General features: G+C 30.3%; 1 protein-coding gene across 2 annotated transcripts in view; it reads left to right on the top strand.

Moving 5' to 3' along the window:
• The first annotated feature begins 3,622 nt into the window (after nt 1-3,622).
• The window catches only part of LOC111715654 (uncharacterized), a 19,096-nt gene continuing 4,517 nt past the window's right edge, over nt 3,623-18,201 (top strand). Inside the window, exons 1-5 of one of the 2 annotated variants that reach the window (XM_023491005.1) lie at nt 3,623-3,802; nt 11,546-11,651; nt 14,246-14,356; nt 15,009-15,082; nt 17,039-17,100. In XM_023491005.1, the coding sequence (XP_023346773.1) occupies nt 11,639-11,651; nt 14,246-14,356; nt 15,009-15,082; nt 17,039-17,100 (260 nt within the window). In that variant the 5' untranslated portion in view covers nt 3,623-3,802; nt 11,546-11,638. Of the gene's footprint in view, nt 3,803-5,255; nt 5,474-11,545; nt 11,652-14,245; nt 14,357-15,008; nt 15,083-17,038; nt 17,101-18,201 lie in introns of those variants that run through there. The other variant, XM_023491004.1, reaches the window with a different exon arrangement.

Genomic DNA, 18,201 nt, shown 5'->3' with positions numbered 1-18,201 from the left:
TGAACGAATGTAAGTTCTGGATTAATGTTTATCAAGACTAACATTCAAAATGACAATAGTCCTAAAATATGTTTTATAATAATTTCATCTTAACATGATTATATTTTTATATGTTTAAATGCGTTAAAAGCTGGCTTTTGAACAGCTGACTTTAATAATTAATTCAATCGGATATTATAGCCCAATCGATATAGCATTGTATCTGTAATTGTTATCAAAACGTAACTTTTATACAGTAGAAAGATCCCAAAAGAGGATCATAACAAGAAAATCAAAAGTGTGTACGTTGGATAATCAGATTAACCGATCGTGATTAGGGATATCTCATTTTTAAGTTGCAGCTTAGATTGCATAGATTTAGGGATCAGTACATTTCTGCAGCTGTTATGGAATTTTGGTTTTTTCTTTTTTATAACTTTATGTCTATGAAGGTGTTCTGAATGAATAAGTTTTTTAGTTAAATCCGTAAGTTTAAAGATTGATGAATTATTTACCAAAACGTGATTGAATTCAAATTGAAGAACCCTAACGCATTAAAGGGATTTTAGATTAAATTTAAAATGACCCTCCATTTGTAATGGATTTTTGAGAAATATCAATGTATTACGTCAGCTGTGTCAAGTTCATACTGTTTTTTCGTCAATTAGCAGTCAAAGGTTTAAAGGGTTGTAAATCGGATATTCCTCTTACATTACATTAGGGATCACTTGAAATTACGCTTACAGTCCCTTTAACAATTTGGTTCTCGCGATTTAAGGAATATATATGTAAATCATTATACAAGCTACATAAACATACTTGACTAGGCGGATTTTAAACAAACGCAAAGCTGTCTTGGCTGAGATTGCTATGTATGTCCCAACGAGGTTATTGTGTATGTAGTGCAACATGAATATATCGCATCATTGCATGTCCATTGTCCAATATAACACAAAAATAAAATCACTTTGATCAATTTTGATCTTCAATATTTAAAAAAGGATTTAGCATAAACATTAATTACAATAACAAAAAAAAAGCAATTTCAAGTCATTTGAAGAAATTAGAAAATATTGGTATTTTTATATGTATAAACATTTTAAAAGTACTGTGTAGTGCAACATGTATATATATTGCAGCATCGCATTCGCATGTCCATGTCCATGTCCAATATACCATTAAAAGAATAAAACTGCTCTACACTATAAGATCAAAGTAAAATACCTGTTTTAAAGCTACAAACAACTTTAATTGCATTGTACCACCTATTACGCGTTCAACTATCAAAAAATGCCATGTAGTTTGAAATCTTAAATGATTCAACTGAAGATTGAAGCGCTATTAAAAAAAAACATAAATTTCTAATCTGAACCGGATATATTCCTAATATGTAACCATATGTAACCGGATGTTCTCATACTTTTGGGTAAAATCAAAACTATAGCGTAATTTTTTTTTTCATTGAATCAGAACATTATTCTAGTTTTTTTTTAAATATTTTTGAGAATTACAATTTGTCTGAAGTCTTAAAAGGCAAATACTGTATTTCACACCTTCAAATTATTTCTTATATCTGAACTGAGAAAAATCATTTTTTAAACGTGCAAAAATAAAAAAACTTAAAAGTAATTTTAGACCAAAATAAAAAGGTTATTAAAAATGTTTAAACATATATATGTCATTTAATTAACTATACCCTTATTTTTACGTAAGCTTAAGAAAATTTCTTAGTTTTTTTATTTGAAAAAGCTGAAATTTCGACCTTTATTATCATGTATTTTAAAACCCTTATATATCCCTTTAAACACTTTTTGTATATATTCAAGCGTCTTTCGTTTTCTTTGATGTATAGAGTTACAAAATATATTGGAAAAGAATATTTTTGAAATTTTTGATATTGTATTCTTTTGTTAAAAGTTTCTAAGTTAAAACTTGAAAAGTCTATATNTATAGTTACAAATGTATTAGAAAAGAATATTTTTGCAATTTTTGATATTGTATTCTTTTGTTAAAAGTTTCTAAGTTGAAACTTGAAAAGTCTAAATTAAATAAAATATCTTATTTAGAAAAAAAGTATATATAAAGATTTGTCAAAATAAAAGAATGATTTTTTTCCTAATCAAAAGTTAATTTTGCTAGAAAATTGTTTCATGTTTTATTAAAAAGTTTGGTATACGTTACATGTACGTATGGAAAAATGAATTTATATTAAAAGTTATCTCTTTCAAAAATATTTTAACACGAAAAAATCTTTCTGATGCAAAAAGAATATATATATATATAGATTTGAGGATGATTATAACCAATATAAACATTTTCAATATGTTCAAATTTTTTAAGATCTAATTCACCTTGCTGTAATTTCTTTCAGATCGTTTCCTTAGACACTCTGTATTAGGGGCGTATTCAGGATTTTCCTTAGACACTCTGTATCAGGGGCGTATTCAGGAGTTTCCTTAGACACTCTGAATCAGGGGCGTATTGGAGTTTCCTTAGACACTCTGAATCAGGTGTGTATTCAGGAGTTTCCTTAGACACTCAGTATCAGGGGCGTATTCAGGAGTTTCCTTAGACACTCTGTATCAAGGGTGTATTCAGGAGTTTCCTTAGACACTCTGTATCAGGGGTAAATTCAGGAGTTTCCTTAGATACTCTGTATCAGGGGCGTATTCAGGAGTTTCCTTAGACACTCTGTATCAGGGGCGCAAGTATTCTTAGACACTCTGAATCAGGTGTGTATTCAGGAGTTTCCTTAGACACTCAGTATCAGGGGTGTATTCAGGAGTTTCCTTAGACACTCTGTATCAAGGGTGTATTCAGGAGTTTCCTTAGACACTCTATATCAGGGGTGAATTCAGGAGTTTCCTTAGACACTCTGTATCAGGGGCGCAAGTATTCAAGAGTTTCCTTGGACACTCTGTATCAGGGGCGTATTCAGGAGTTTGTCCCGATAATCTCAACTTCAATTTCATTTAACCATTATTCTTTTAGATTTTAGGATTACTGAAAAAGCAAACTTATCTCTTTTTTTTTGCAAAATCATTTCATATTGTCACTAAATTTAAGATAAAACCCGTAAATAAAGCAATATGTACGTCATTATGATACAACGATTTAAAGTTGTTTGTAAAGTCTCATTTTGTGCGGTTAACCCTGCCTATGTAAATATATTCGTTGTCGCCTTGATGCGAGCTTTCCAAAAATGTAAAACATGTCATACATTTTTCATATTGAGAATAGATGGAGTGGCGGGTGGGGGGGGAGGTGTTACACTAGTGGGCCAGAGACTACATTTGGTTTTGCGAAAGGGGTCAAAAAGAGGTAGGGGGGCTTTTATTGTTATTCTTATAAAAATTGACCTTTTTGTCAAAAATACAAACATTGTTGTTAATAGGTAAAAGTTAAAAAACAAAAGAAAACTAATTAATATTCATAATAATAAAATTTTAATTAGTTCAAAGTTCAACAAGTGAGGATAAGAATATGCCTAGTGCCTGGATATCAGGCCTGGGTTGCCTGAATGGTCCTGCCTCCCTGGTTTGGATCAATATCTACGGGTGGAGGCTGGTACTGGAGGCTGGAAGGGTCTCATGTGACCTCGACTCAGGAACCACCGCCCCATGTATGACCACTGTAGTGAGTAAATGTTCAGCAAGCCTACACACTAGATACACGGCAGGACACTTAGTCGATTTCATTTCTTAAAAATACGCAAGAAATTGTTACTGAAAATCCGCGAGGGGTTTACTGTGATCAGCTGTTCGTTAGCTGCTGCCTAGCCGACAATGGTCAGCACAACAGTTTAGAAATAAACCGAGCTCAGGTAACAATAGCATGTAAAATGTACTGTAGAAAGTACTGTATATTCGAGGTGTGTATTCCGAATGCAATTTCCGAATATTGGGAGAAAGGTTAGAGAGATAAATGTAATTTTTCAGCTGAGAGAGCTGTATTTCTTTTCTCAGCTTACAAATTATTTCAGCTTTATTATTATGGAAATTTCTTCTATGTGACCGGACATCATTGATCTAATTATTGGGTTCTCAATTGAGTAATAATCTATGCAAGAAAAGCATACTCTTTTTTAGTTCAGGGGATATTAGTTCCAAAACTAACACTTGGGCCATTTCTAAAACTGAGTGCTAGAAATGGGCCAAATCTGCAAAGTTATCTTTTTCAAGATTATATATCTTTAAATCCAAGCCGAGTTGAACAAAACTACACCACATATTTATAAAAAATGGCTAAAACTATATATTGAAAGAAGAAATGTCAATTTTAAATTATGAATAAGGAGTGAGAATCAATTTTTGATGATTCTTGATTTCATTTTGGAACAATTACCGGATTTCAGCTCATTTCGCGTTTTCGGAACATATCCTGGTTTTGAGACAATTACCGGAATTCATATCAATGTCAATTTTCAAGTATTTACGCACTTATGAAACAAAAAAAGATTTTTGATAAGGTAAAATAGAAACAAAATAGAAAATAAAAACAAACTGTTCTTTTATAATTTAAAAATCATTACAGCATTGAGAAATCAAAATACTAATATCATTTGTTCTTACAATATAGATTTAACTAGAAATGCGGGAAACTGCTTGTTTAAAATGCTTGAAAATTAATCATCAATATTCTCTAATTTAACAGATAAAATATGGAAACTTTATTTTTATATAACGTTTTTTGTAAAAAATTATTACTATTTCTAAAAATAGACAGGAAAAATTGTACATCGGTGCACAAGAGAACTGGTTCATGTAGTTCATGCAGTTCAATCCCTACTTGCTGGCAACTAAAGAACCATGCTCTTGCCACAAACTCTTTTTTTCATGCCCTTATCTTTGAAAATGTATTTGAATCTGTTAGATCTAAAAGTCTAAGTTTAAAATATAATATGATCAGAGTTACTCGGGGAAAATGGCAAAGATATTTAAAGGGATTGAGGGGGGATGGTGTTAGGAGGAAATCAATCATTGTTTGAACTTTACACAACTATTAAGGAAGTTTTATTCTTATAAAAATTGACCTTTTTGTCAAAAATATAAACATTGTTGTTAAAAGGTAAAAGTTAAAAAACAAAAGAAAAGTAATTAATAATCATAATAATACAATTTTAATTAGTTGAAAGTTCAACAAGTGAGGATAAGAATATGCCTAGTGCCTGGATATCAGGCCTGGGTTGCCTGAATGGTCCTGCCTCCCTGGTTTGGATCAATATCTACGGGTGGAGGCTGGTACTGGAGGCTGGAGGGGTCTCATGTGACCTCGACTCAGGAACCACCGCCCCATGTATGACCACTGTAGTGAGTAAATGTTCAGCAAGCCTACACTAGATACGCGGCAGGATATTTAGTGGATTTTATTTCTTAAAAATACGCAAGAAATTGTCACTGAAAATCTGCGATGGGTTTACTGTGATCAGCTGTTCGTTAGCTGCTGCCTAGCTGACAATGGTCAGCACAACAGTTTAGAAATAAACCGAGCTCAGGTAACAATAGCATGTAAAATGTACTGTAGAAAGTACTGTATATTCGAGGTGTGTATTCCGAACCATATGATTGAATGAAATGCAATTTCCGAATATTGGGAGAAAGGTTAGAGAGATAGATGTAATTTTTCAGCTGAGAGAGCTGTATTTCTTTTCTCAGCTTACAAACTATTTCAGCTTTATTATTATGGAAATTTCTTCTATGTGACCGGACATTGATCTAATTATTGGATTCTCTATTGAGTATAATAATCTATGCAAGAAAGCATACTCTTTTTTGGTTTTTAACAGTCCAGCTATATAGAGGGGAAAAATATTTATTCATTTTTAGTTATCTTATGAAAAAAATACTATTTTTGAAAATAAATAGGAAAAGTTGAACCAATTCCCTTGTACATCTGTGCACAAGAGAAGTGGTTCCACTTAGTTCATGTAGTTCAATCTCTACTTGCTGGCAACTAAAGAACCATGATTTCTTGCCACAAACTCTTTTTTTTCATGCCCTTATCTTTGAAAATGTCTTTGAATCTGTTAAATCTAATAGTCTAAGTTTAAAATATAGTATGATCAGAGTTACTCTGGGAAAATGGCAAAGATATTTAAAGGGATATGAGGGGGGAGGTGTTGGGAGGAAATCAATCATTGTTTGAACTTTACACAACTATTAAGGAAGTTTTCCAGTAGAAAACAACAAACTTAAAAGGAAAGAGTTTAAGTAAAGACACCCAAGAGGGAGTGGGGAGGGCTCAGGGGGGGGTAGGCTTTTATTTTTCAGGATAAACATTAATTATATACTTATTCAATTTTCATAAAACAAGTATTGTCTCAATTCTTCCCAATGGACATTTTTTGTAAAAAAAAACTCTTTAATTTTAAACGAAAAAAAAATTAAAAACAATTTACGGCAAAAATATCGGTAGTTTTACAAAAAACTAAATATTTTTAATAAATCAAGATGTTTTCAATTACGATTAATGATTGAAAAATGTCTTCACTGAAAAAAAAGAAATAAAAAGTTTAATAATTACAAAGCATTTTTAACAGTATACAATATCTAAGAGTTATATTTGTAAATACAACAAAACTCCCTGAGCTGAAAACTTTAGAATGGATAAACTTTAATCCTGACTTCTTGATCCAAATATCCACTGTGGAAACTTTTCATTTTTGTCCTAATCCACTCTTTTTCTCTCTCCTTGGATTTTATCGTTTTTCATACACTTTTAAGATAATCTTGCAAGATTATGTTAATCTGGAGATTAAGAAAAAGAGTGGATTAAGCCTTAATCCCGATATCCACCATTCAAAAGTTTCCAGCTCTGGTTGTGTAAATTCATTTACTTTTACTTTTCTTCTTAATATATTATAATATGTTGGTTTTCATTATGCCTCAGTTTCCTTGCAATTTCCTCCAGGTTTCCTTAATTTCCTGCAACAGAATTTTAGAATTTCAAATTCATCATTTTCTTATTAAACATTTTCTTTATGGCCATATTTTTAGGATTAAACAGACTTTAAAATCCGTTACAGTTTTATGAAAGACAAACTCCTGAAAGGCAAATTCTTGAAAAGTAAAAACTCCTGAAGACAAACTCATGAAAGACAAACCTCTGAAAGACAAACTCATGAAAGACAAACCTCTGAAAGACAAGCTCATGAAAGACAAACCTCTAAAAGACAAACTCCCGAAAAACAGACTCTTGAAAGATAAACTCCTAAAATATACACTCTTATAATAAAAACTCCTAAAAAAAAACCATGAAATGACACTTTTTCTGAAGGCAAACTCAAAAAAATAGTTTTTTTCAACTTTGGCTAAGTTTGGCTTTGCAGAAATTTTTCCTTATAAATTTATTGTCACTTAGAAATTTTTTCGTTCAATTGTGAGTAATAGGTCACTGAGCTGATTTACATTTAATTTTAAATTTTCAGTATCTTTTTGTCTAATGGAAGCCATTTTTCTTGACTTCTATAAGTTGCAATGATCAAAAAATGTAGGTAAAAAGTCAGATTAAAAAAATGCTACAATATCTTTTTGATGTTTATGTTATGTATACCTATATATGCTTGTTTGTATTTCTGTTGGTCTGTCCGTTTGTATTCAATAAAGTCGGACCCACATTTTGTGTGGGACCTTACATGGCCCAAGGAAGGTTTATGGATGCTCAAAATTACAAAAATTTGTGTCCCAATAGTTTTCGATTTTTGCTAAATTTTGAAAAAAAGAGAGAAGAGGCCACAGCCACAGATAGAGACACATTTAAAAGTTTAAATAGAAATGGGCACAAAGCGCCCTAAAAATCTTGTATTTGTATATTTTTTGATTTTTTTTTGTGTGTTAAGGTGTTTTTATGCTTATTTGTAAAACAAATATGTAAACAATGTAAACAATACAATGTTTCTTATATTGATGAATAATAACTCCAGTACAATACAGTAATTAGTCTTGCCAATTATCAAACTGTCAAGATTACAAAAATTTTCTTTAGAAATCTTGAAAAATAAATAGTATTGTTTGACGGAAACAATTAATGTTTGTAATAAAACAATGGGGGGGTTAATATTATTCTTTATACTTCTTGAGAGTATGAAAAGCAAGTTTATTTTTGTTTCAAAGAATCGTTAGCTTTAAAAAAACATCCCATAATTGGGTATTTTTCGTAGAATTAAAAAGTTTTATATTTTTTTTAAAACCAGGGTTACACAAAGATTAATAATAATGCTAATGTTAAGGAGACTTTAATGGCAGTCTGAATCTCTTTGAATATAAAATTCTGAAGAATTAATTTTAGTCTTTTGATTGCAGCATGTAAAATTTTTGGCAAAGAAAGTAGCACGTTTACAGCGGCAGGGAACGTTTTACTTGAATAAAATTCTGAAAAATCGTTTCTGAAGTATTATCTTTAGTGGTAAACCTGGAGGTATAAACTATGAGATGGTACAAGTGAGTAATTATTAAAATATAACAAATAATTTTGAAATTTTTCAAAGTGTAAATAAATGACTTTGTATGACATCAGAGAATATATAGTAGAATATTAGAATTCCCTAATTTATAAATGTATACATCTCATATATGCATAAAGCATCATTTATCTTAAAATCTGATAAATATTCTTATAGACTTAATAACACATACATTCCTTCAAGGGTTAAAAACAAAACAAGAAGCTACAGATATTCGTGAGTTGAAGTTAATAAAATGAAGTGTTTAAAATTTCTTGATCTAACTTAAACTGTATAAAATTAAGAGCCTTTTATTAATACCTTTTTGCACATGCTTACAAAGAATTCTAGATGGATGTTGAACCGTGGGTTATAATAAGTGCTATCTAATTTTAAATGGATTAATATTTTTATTCGACCGTTTATCTGATCAATAAGTATGTTTGTAAAGATATCGTCGTTCTTCTAGATCGAAACCCATTGTTTCTTTAAGCGCAAAAGTCACAATAGACAATAATCAAATTCCAAAAAATAGGAACTTGGACAACTCATATTTCATAAGATTTAGCTGTGAATCGAACATGTCACTCTCAAATCAAGGAAATTACATTTACAGTTCCTTAGAAAGCGTTTTAGTTTTCACTAAGTGGTAGTCTGTTAGAATGATGAAAATGGTAATAAATCTATACCAGCATAAATACAAATACCAAGGAGATAAAATACATAAAGATCTATCTAGCAGCATACTTTTAATATAAATACCAAGGAGATAAAATATATGAATACCTATGAAATAAAATACATAAAGATCCAAACTACAGCTATGAAAATAGTAATAAATCTAACAGCTATTCTTTAATATAAATACCAATGAGATAAAAAACATAAAGATCCAGACTGCAGCTCTGAAAATAGTAATAAATCTAACAGCATACCTTTAATATAAATACCAATGAGATAAAATACATAAAGATCCAGACAACAGCTCTGAAAATAGTAATAAATCTAGCAGCATAACTTTAATATAAATACCAATGAGATAAAAATACATAAAGATCCAGACTGATATAAAAGTTGCAACAATTTTTTAGACTGAGTCTTTATTAAAGTGTCGCAATGTCTTGGCTTTAGATTTCACAAACTCACTTTTTTGTAACAAATTAGAGATGTTCATTTAGAACTACAAAGCTTTTGTTTTAGTGGCATTAGAGATGTACATTTAGAACTACAAAGCTCTTGTTATTGTAGCTTAGAGATGTTCATTTAGAAGTACAAAGCTCTTGTTTTTGTAACACTAGAGATGTTCATTTAGAACTACAAAGCTCTTGTTTTTGTAAGACTAGAGATGTTCATTTAGAACTACAAAGCTCTTGTTTTTGTAACACTAGAGATGTTCATTTAGAAGTACAAAGCTATTTTTTTTGGAATTGGAAAAAATGTTCACCAATTTTTTATAAGAGTTTGCAATCTTTTGGATCACTGCCAACATTATTTGATCGGAATTTCCTATTAAATGGTTTTATCATAAAATGTTGTACAATCATTTTCTAGGAAATATTAAGAACCTGTTGTAATAGTCTTCTTTTATAACAGGGGCATTTCCGATTCACAACCAGACACTTTAAACCTTCTTTTGAGCAAAGGATATTCTTATTGTTTGTATCTGAAAATATACTTTTTCCAATTGTGGTTACTGTGGAGAAGTAACCTTAGATTTATGCATCAGAGACAACGAAGAAATTCGTCAGAATTTAACTTTTTTATATAAGTTTACAATTTTTATCAAAGTCTCATTGTTGCGTTAAACATTTAAGTTATTTTAGAGTAACTTTGATCATCGTACTTGGAAATTCTTGATTGGGGGTCACAGGATTATAAGTTAACACTCAACAGTCCATTTATGAGAAAAATGTTGGCAAGCTTTTCCCCCATATAATAGCATCAGTAATATCTGAATATCTGAAATGTGTCAAAAATAATCCTTCTCTTTCTTTAGAACATGTATCCTTTCTTGTTGTTAACAATACTTATTCGTTAGGAAGGGGGATGCAGGGGGTGGGTGCAGCTTTACCGAATATGCATTATGCACAAAGAGGAAGATAAAGTAATTTATTCAACAAACCCTGTTTCCGCACGGGCCCAGGAAATATGGAGATAGATATACATGTAATAATAAATAAAACAAGCAGACATTCGTATATATATATGTTGCGCATAGCCGGCCAAACGGCTGAACAGATTGGGCTGAAATATTTTGTGGCAACTCATTGGTGTAATATTGACTAAAAAAAATCGACATTTTTTCCCACTGAAAAAGCAGTATTCCACGGGCAACGCAGGGTTCTTCAGCTAGTAAGATATATTTTCCAGTCTTAATCATGATCATTTTCTATAGATATTCAATATCCATAGTAATTGATTGAAATGTTGAACATTTACATATAATTACATTTTTTGAGGTCAAGCTGTCTCTTGTTCGTACGGCAATGAAATAGTTTTTAAAATAATATTGTTTCAAATTGTGTTTATTTTATAGTAAAATCATTACCAAACTAAAATTTGTTATCCCAATATCTTTGTAGACTGATGGTGTAAACCTCAGATTATTTGATCCAAAATATTTTGAAATATCTAAGGGCAGCTAAGATATTGGAATTAGAGAATCAGAGTTTGTGACAAAGAATCAGTTCGTTATCATAAAATTTGTTTTCATTGAAATTTTGATGGGTTAAAAAATTAATATATTAAACATGCTGAAGGGACCGGCGTTGCTCGTGTTACCCCTGGGCTACCCATGAGCGTCCAAAAAAAGTTCAGCCCATTCGGTCAAACCGTTGGGCCGGCCAGAGGGAATGCCAGAGGTAATATATGAATATCTTGTTTAATTATAATATCTTCTAAAAATAAAAAAGACATTCGTATATATGTCACCGAAAGCCGGCCAAACGGCTGGACCGATTTGGCTGAAATTTTTTGTACTAATTTTAAGATTCTCTTTTTTTATATATATCTAAAAACAAATATGGGTATAAGTTTTTCAATATATAAGCAGTATTGTTACTTTAACAATACAAATATATCTAAATTATATATTAATATATTAGACCTAATGTTATATATGTCTAGGTGTTGGTTTTACTGAGGAAACCTATCAAGTGAAGTCTCCAATGCTCCAGATACAGGAGCTAACATTAGAATGGAATACTTAACATATCAACCATGGATTATAGAAGTAAGCAATATACGTTAAGCTATAATAAATTAAACTTAAATGGAGTTCTAACTTTTTTCAATCATAACTAATTTTAATGAAGAGCTATTGAGAATAAAAAAAATGTTTTTATTCTAAAATCGAATAAATTTGGTTTGGTTGAAATGTACATTATATTAATCTTCTGTCTATAGTTTGCAGTAAACCTTATATATTCTTACATATCAATTAACAAGCTTAGGACGCTTCACGACCTTCTGCTAAATATGATTGTTTAATGTACGATTCACTACGGTACCCTTTAATACCACCTAATATCAGATTTTTATGAACCCTGTAAATAAGCTAAATAATCTTCAACGTAAATTGTAAATATTTAAAATGTAAATATTTCAATTGTAAAGACTTTAATTGTAAATATTCCAATTGTAAATATTTTAATTGTAAATATTTCAATTGTACATATTTCAATTGTAAATATTTTAATTGTAAATATTTCAAATGTAAATATTTCAATTGTAAATATTTCATTTGTAAATATTTCAATTGTAAATATTCAATTGTAAATATTTCAATTGTAAATATTTCAATTGTAAATATTTCAATTGTAAATATATCAATTCTAAATATTTCAATTGTAAATATTTCAATTGTAAATATTTCAATTGTAAATATTTCAATTGTAAATATTTCAGTTGTAAATATTTCAATTGTAAATAATTCAATTGTAAATATGATTTTAAATCTACCAAAAACTGAATTCCTATTTAGCATGGTTCTAATTTATAAAACTTGTATTAATTAAATCCCGGGACTTTGATCGTTTATTAAAATCTGACATTGCCGCATAGTTTAATATTATTTTTAATTAGTTTTCTTTACTTTTCATCTTTATAAACCATAAACTTCAAATTCTTGAAAATGTAAATAAACCTTTGTTGACTTTTTTCTGTTTTCTTGTCATAACTGAATCCAAAAGCCGTCAAAACTAATTTTTTTCACTTCACATGACCTCAGGTTTAATATTATTTTTAATTAGTTTTCTTTACTTTTCATCTTTATAAACCATAAACTTCAAAATTCTTGAAAATGTAAATAAACCTTTGTTGACTTTTTTCTGTTTTCTTGTCATAATTGAATCCAAAAGCCGTCAAAACTAATTTTTTTCACTTCACATGACCTCAGGGGAAATATTTTTTTATTTAGCCAGAAAAAAGTAAAAAACTGTGAAAGAAAAAAATGTTCCTTCCGCAATTTTGAACTTTCGAACCCGGAACCGGAAGTTATAAAGCTTAAAACTTGTTTCTCCAACCTTATTATAGTTTAAAATATATGATATATTGCAAAGATATAAAGGGTTCAAAAGTTAAAATGTAAAGTAAGTAATAAGTGGCATTTTTGTTATGTAATATGTAATGTAATATGTAGGAAGAGGACAGGCACTAAGTTCCCTCAAAGCCTAGTAGTGGTGAATATATATATATATTTGTAATTATAAAACTAGCTTGGGAACCAAGCTTGGCTAAGATTTTTCCATATATATTGGTTTTAGTATATTTTATTTTTAAATAAAACAGTTACAATTTAATACTTCCAGAGGAAATAATTGAGTTTTTGCAACTTAATGACGAAAAGTTTGATAAAACAAAGATTATTTGATTGTAAGAACTTAGTTCATTCACGATTCAAAATTAAGTTTAAATGCTCATCATTTGAGGGCTGGTTTTTTTTGTATGCAATCATTTTCATTGAATCCCACAAATCTAAAAACTAAAAACCGCTCTTTACAAAGGAATATCTTTTACTCTCAGAAAATTAGAACCAATCATAACACTGCAGGGATTCAACGATAAACCTTGGGGTAGTGAGCTTAACTTGAAACCTAAAATGTCTTTAAAAAGCTATACTTTGTGTTTATCAGAAATATCTATCATTTGCACCCTTTTCGTTGCAATGAGAAAAAGTGTATTGTTCAAGAATTGAAAAGAAAAGTATTTTTCAGTTTTTTTCCTGAAAATCGAGGCTAATAACGTAGTCAATGGTTTTGCACTGATTCAATGAAAACTTACAAAATCAACAAATTCTAGAAAACTTTTAATTGTTTAACAAAAGCTAATTTTTTTTTAAATGTCACGCCCTCCAGAAATCGCTTACCTGTATATAGTGTGTGGTCTATTGGCATGATTATTTTCATGTTTTGTGATAACAAAAGCAAATGCATAAATTTTACTATTTTCTTGTTGCGTCTATACAAACGATTGTGTTCTATTCTGGTCCGGCTCAATTCCTTAGTGTTTTGTATTTATGTATTCTGTCAAATTTCTAGAAAAAGATGAAAAGCCAGAATTCCTAAACAGTCGTGTACAAAGGAATTCAAAAGATATGTCTTCTGTATCCATCCTTTGAACTTAACCTTTGTAAATTTTGTTATATATCAAGAATTCAGGGTCCCTGGACCTTCCCTTTATCATTTAATAGGTTCAGGTTCCTATAGATCCCGCCAGGAGGCCGGGGGCCCTGGACCTTCCCTTCATTCTATTATGTGTTTAGGTTCCTATAGATCCCGCCAGGAGGCTGGGGCCCTGGACCTTCCCTTCATTCTATTATCTGTTCAGGTTCCTATAGATCTCGCCAGGAGGCTGGGGGCCCCGCACCCTTTGCTTCGTTTGAGGATTTAAGTGATTGCATCGGAGACTCATCTCCTGAGGAGATTTATCCTCTACCAGGTCATTTATATTTTTTATTGAAAAGGAAATGAGTCTTTGCCACAAGCACAAATTATCTAGTCCGCATATTTTTGCCAACCAATGTCGTAGAACATAGATATTTCAAACCATGAATTTTGTTAGATTATATATAGTCTAAATTTGAATAATCAAAGTTTAACACCCTTAGGTTGCAAAGATATATGGATTATAAAATTTGAGTTAAAGATTAAAAAAATGTTTTTTGCGAATTTTGTATTGGTAATTTTAAATCAAAAATAAAATATTCTTTAGAATTTGCAAAATAACCAAAATTCTAAAAGGGAATCATGACAAATGAGAAATAAAAGAATTATAATTATTTCTTTACTATTTTGAAATTTTTCGTTAGATTTATTTAATGCAACATTTTGGCATCTCTTTCAGATGTTTATTTATAATTGTATACAGTGAGACACATAAAACTGTGGAATAGGAAGACGACTTTTAGTACGCAAGCAATGATTGTACATAGTCCAATAAACATGAAACACAGCAAATGTGCTATATACACAAACCCAATTTACTTTATAAGTTAATTTTCAAACTATTGCTGAAATGTCGTCTTTATATTAATGCACTATTTTGTTTGGAAGAATATTGTGAGGTGAAACAAATATACCTTCGTGCCTAGGTATAAGAGAAGAAGGAGCACATCCTCTGCCCACAGAGGAAAAGGGAGATGAAATAGAGAGAGAGTTTCTCCAGGTTAGATTTAATGAAATAAATTAAATTAAGTATAAGTCGTCTTCGTTAGAGAGTTTAGAATCGTAGTAAAGGATTTTGTTATTTACGCCAAAAAATATGGCCCTGAAAATAACAATATAAAAGTCCATTTTATCCCTTACATTAGAAATATTTTTTTTTAATTTAAAATCAAAAGACAGTACAAAGAATGTCTTTTTGTTTTAAATCTCTAAACAATATTGCCATAAATACAAAAATAATTAGTATTTACAGTTACAGTACAAATCTCAGCGGATGCCTAATCAAAAAAGGCTTTTACAGTACAAATAGCGTCAAGCTGTGCTACTATTTCTAATTTTGTATTTGATAGCTTATCACTATCCAGTTCTTTACTTTTGAGAATCTGAAATATGTTAAAAAATTAAATAACGTTTAGCAATTTAATCGTGCTCTAGATCTAGTACCAAATTCTCGTTTTAATAAGTTTACTTTCTGAAATATATTCCTATTTTTTTTCTCAATTTCATTATAGAATATATGGTGTCCAGTCTATTCTAGTCTAAATAGACCTTTTATTTGATCTCACTTGATCTCACTTGATCTCACTTGATCTCACTTGATCTCACTTGATCTCACTTGATCTCACTTGATCTCTCTTGATCTCTCTTGATCTCTTATACATCTCCTTCCCCCGGCCCTCTCCCATTATGCAAATTTTAATTTTAATCAATTTGTGTTTTTGATGTTTTGATGTACGATTTTGACATCGAGCCAATTATGCTTTGCATTTGCCACAATATTCTTAATGTCCATTTCTCGTATTTGTTGATTTTTCTATATTTGAGTGTCAGGCAGAATCATATCGTTATATGATTTGTCTGAATTTATCGTATTTTTGCTTTGATTACTGTGTATATTTTCATACCTGCCTTTTCGTTTATGTTTTTGAGAAGAAGATTTAGTATTTACATTTTATTCCTAATATATTAATTTATATCTTTGAAGAAGAATATATTGGAGTTTCTTAAAATAAAATTGACAGTTTTGATCACAATCCATTTAATATTAATAAAATGGTATTTAAACTTAAATAAAGAAAGTTTTTATAATTTTCTCATCTTACAGAAACTTCTGTAGATAAAAGAAAGATTGGTATTTAGAAATACCGAATTAAATTAGCAAGTTTTAACCATCCAAAAGTCAGACTGCGTCATCCTATAGTTGCACCAGATGGCCTGCAAACAGAGCTAGACCAACTATATTGACCCCTGCCGTATGTCTGCCAATGTAATTGGTGTACCGGGCAGGGCAGTACAAACTAGGACTAGAAAGGTCGGTTTAGCTCAGATTCAAATGTACTTTAGTTGAGTGTGCTATATGTTATCTTTATTTTTACGAGCTCTATTTGAGGGTACAGAAGTGAATCCTCTATTTGAGGGTACAGATGTGAATCCTCTATTTGAGGGTACAGAAGTGAATCCTCTATTTGAGGGTACAAAAGTGAATCCTCTATTTAAGGGTACAGATGTTAATCCTCTATTAGAGGGTACAGATGTGAATCCTCTATTAGAGGGTACAGATGTGAATCCTCTATTTAAGGGTACAGATGTTAATCCTCTATTTAAGAGTACAGATGTTAATCCTCTATTTGAGGGTACAGATGTGAATCCTATATCCCTTTTTCCCCTTAATCAATTATTGGTTTTAATCGTTAAAAACATGTATTCCTTCAAATTGTGTAATTATATTGACAGGAAAAGATTTTGTTTTAATTTTTTAATTATTTTGTTCACAATTCAGTAGTTTTGATGGTTTGCATAAGTAGACAAATCCCTTATTCTATTTCAACTAGTAAACATGATAGGGTTATCATTATAACAATCCAATACTGGAGTTCCCGCGTGAACTGAGAGGATTCATCCACGTGTTGTACGTGTGGAGTTTGTACATCCGTTTTGCTAAATTTTTTCTGTTTAGAGAAATCGCGAGAACTCAGTCAGTTTCGGATTTACTGAAGGTGTTTCTTCTTATGAACTCAGGTTTGCTAGATTTATTGATCGTCTTTAATCAACGCGGCAGTCGATAATAATTAGTATAACTCTAAGATAAAACTCACCAATTCGGGCTTAACTATAAACATTTGAGCTTAGACTCGCAGAATTAGACTCGTTCTTAAGTTTTTGTTTTATTTTTGGCCTCTTGTTGTAAAGTTAGTATTAAACTGAAATGATACCAAACATAATTTGTTGAAAAATATAAGATTATAGTTTAATAATTTGACAGCAATTAAAGATTGTAATCCTCATTATTTCTTAGTTTAATGTATCGGCACAATACATTGCTGAAACAACAAAAAACATTTCTCAAACTCTTATTTTCTATTCTCTATATCTTTGCAAATTCATGGTTTAAACTTTTACGATTTGATCTTTCAGAAATCAAAGTGTTGAATTTCAAAGTTTTACGATTTGATCACGTAAAACTAACTATACAACAAAGTACATCCTGTCTGTATCGATGTTTAGTCCTACTTTAATTTCTAAACCAAAATCCGTGGATACAAGAGTAAAAGACTGTTTATACTTTTAATATTTAGAATATACTAGCGGAAGGGCCCGGTGTTGCCCGTGGAACAAAAAAAAAATAGAAAAAAGTTGAGAAAAAAGTTTTAAATAAAATATTTCGATTTTCTAGAACACTCCCACCCCCCGGCAACCATGAATGTCCACAAAAAATGTCAGCCCAATCGGTCCAGCTGTTTGGCCGGCTATAGGCTTTATACATATATATATATGTACGAAGGTCTTGTTTTATTATATAGATAAAGAATAGTCCAACAAAAACTATATTCATTTATTCATTCATTCATTTATGGGTGCAAATGGGTTACAAAGATAATGCTCACTAACTTTTAACTAGAACTCCCAATCTTTACCATGTAAAGTTTCTTGAAAGTAATCAGCTGTCTTAATAGATTCCAAATAAAACTAATAACTTTTTTCATATTTCGATATTCTTGAAAATACGTGAATAAGTGACCAATTTTTTTTTTAAATAATATGATTAACTATATTTTTTATTAAAAATTAAAATTATTGTGATATCATTTTTAAAAGTAATATGCTGATGAGGTGGGAGGT

Source organism: Eurytemora carolleeae, unplaced genomic scaffold (assembly GCF_000591075.1).
Source record: "Eurytemora carolleeae unplaced genomic scaffold, Eaff_2.0 scaffold1822, whole genome shotgun sequence".
NCBI lineage: Eukaryota > Metazoa > Arthropoda > Copepoda > Calanoida > Temoridae > Eurytemora > Eurytemora carolleeae.
The sequence above is the reverse complement of the archived record's forward strand: the minus strand, read 5'-3'. Positions and strand labels throughout refer to the sequence as shown.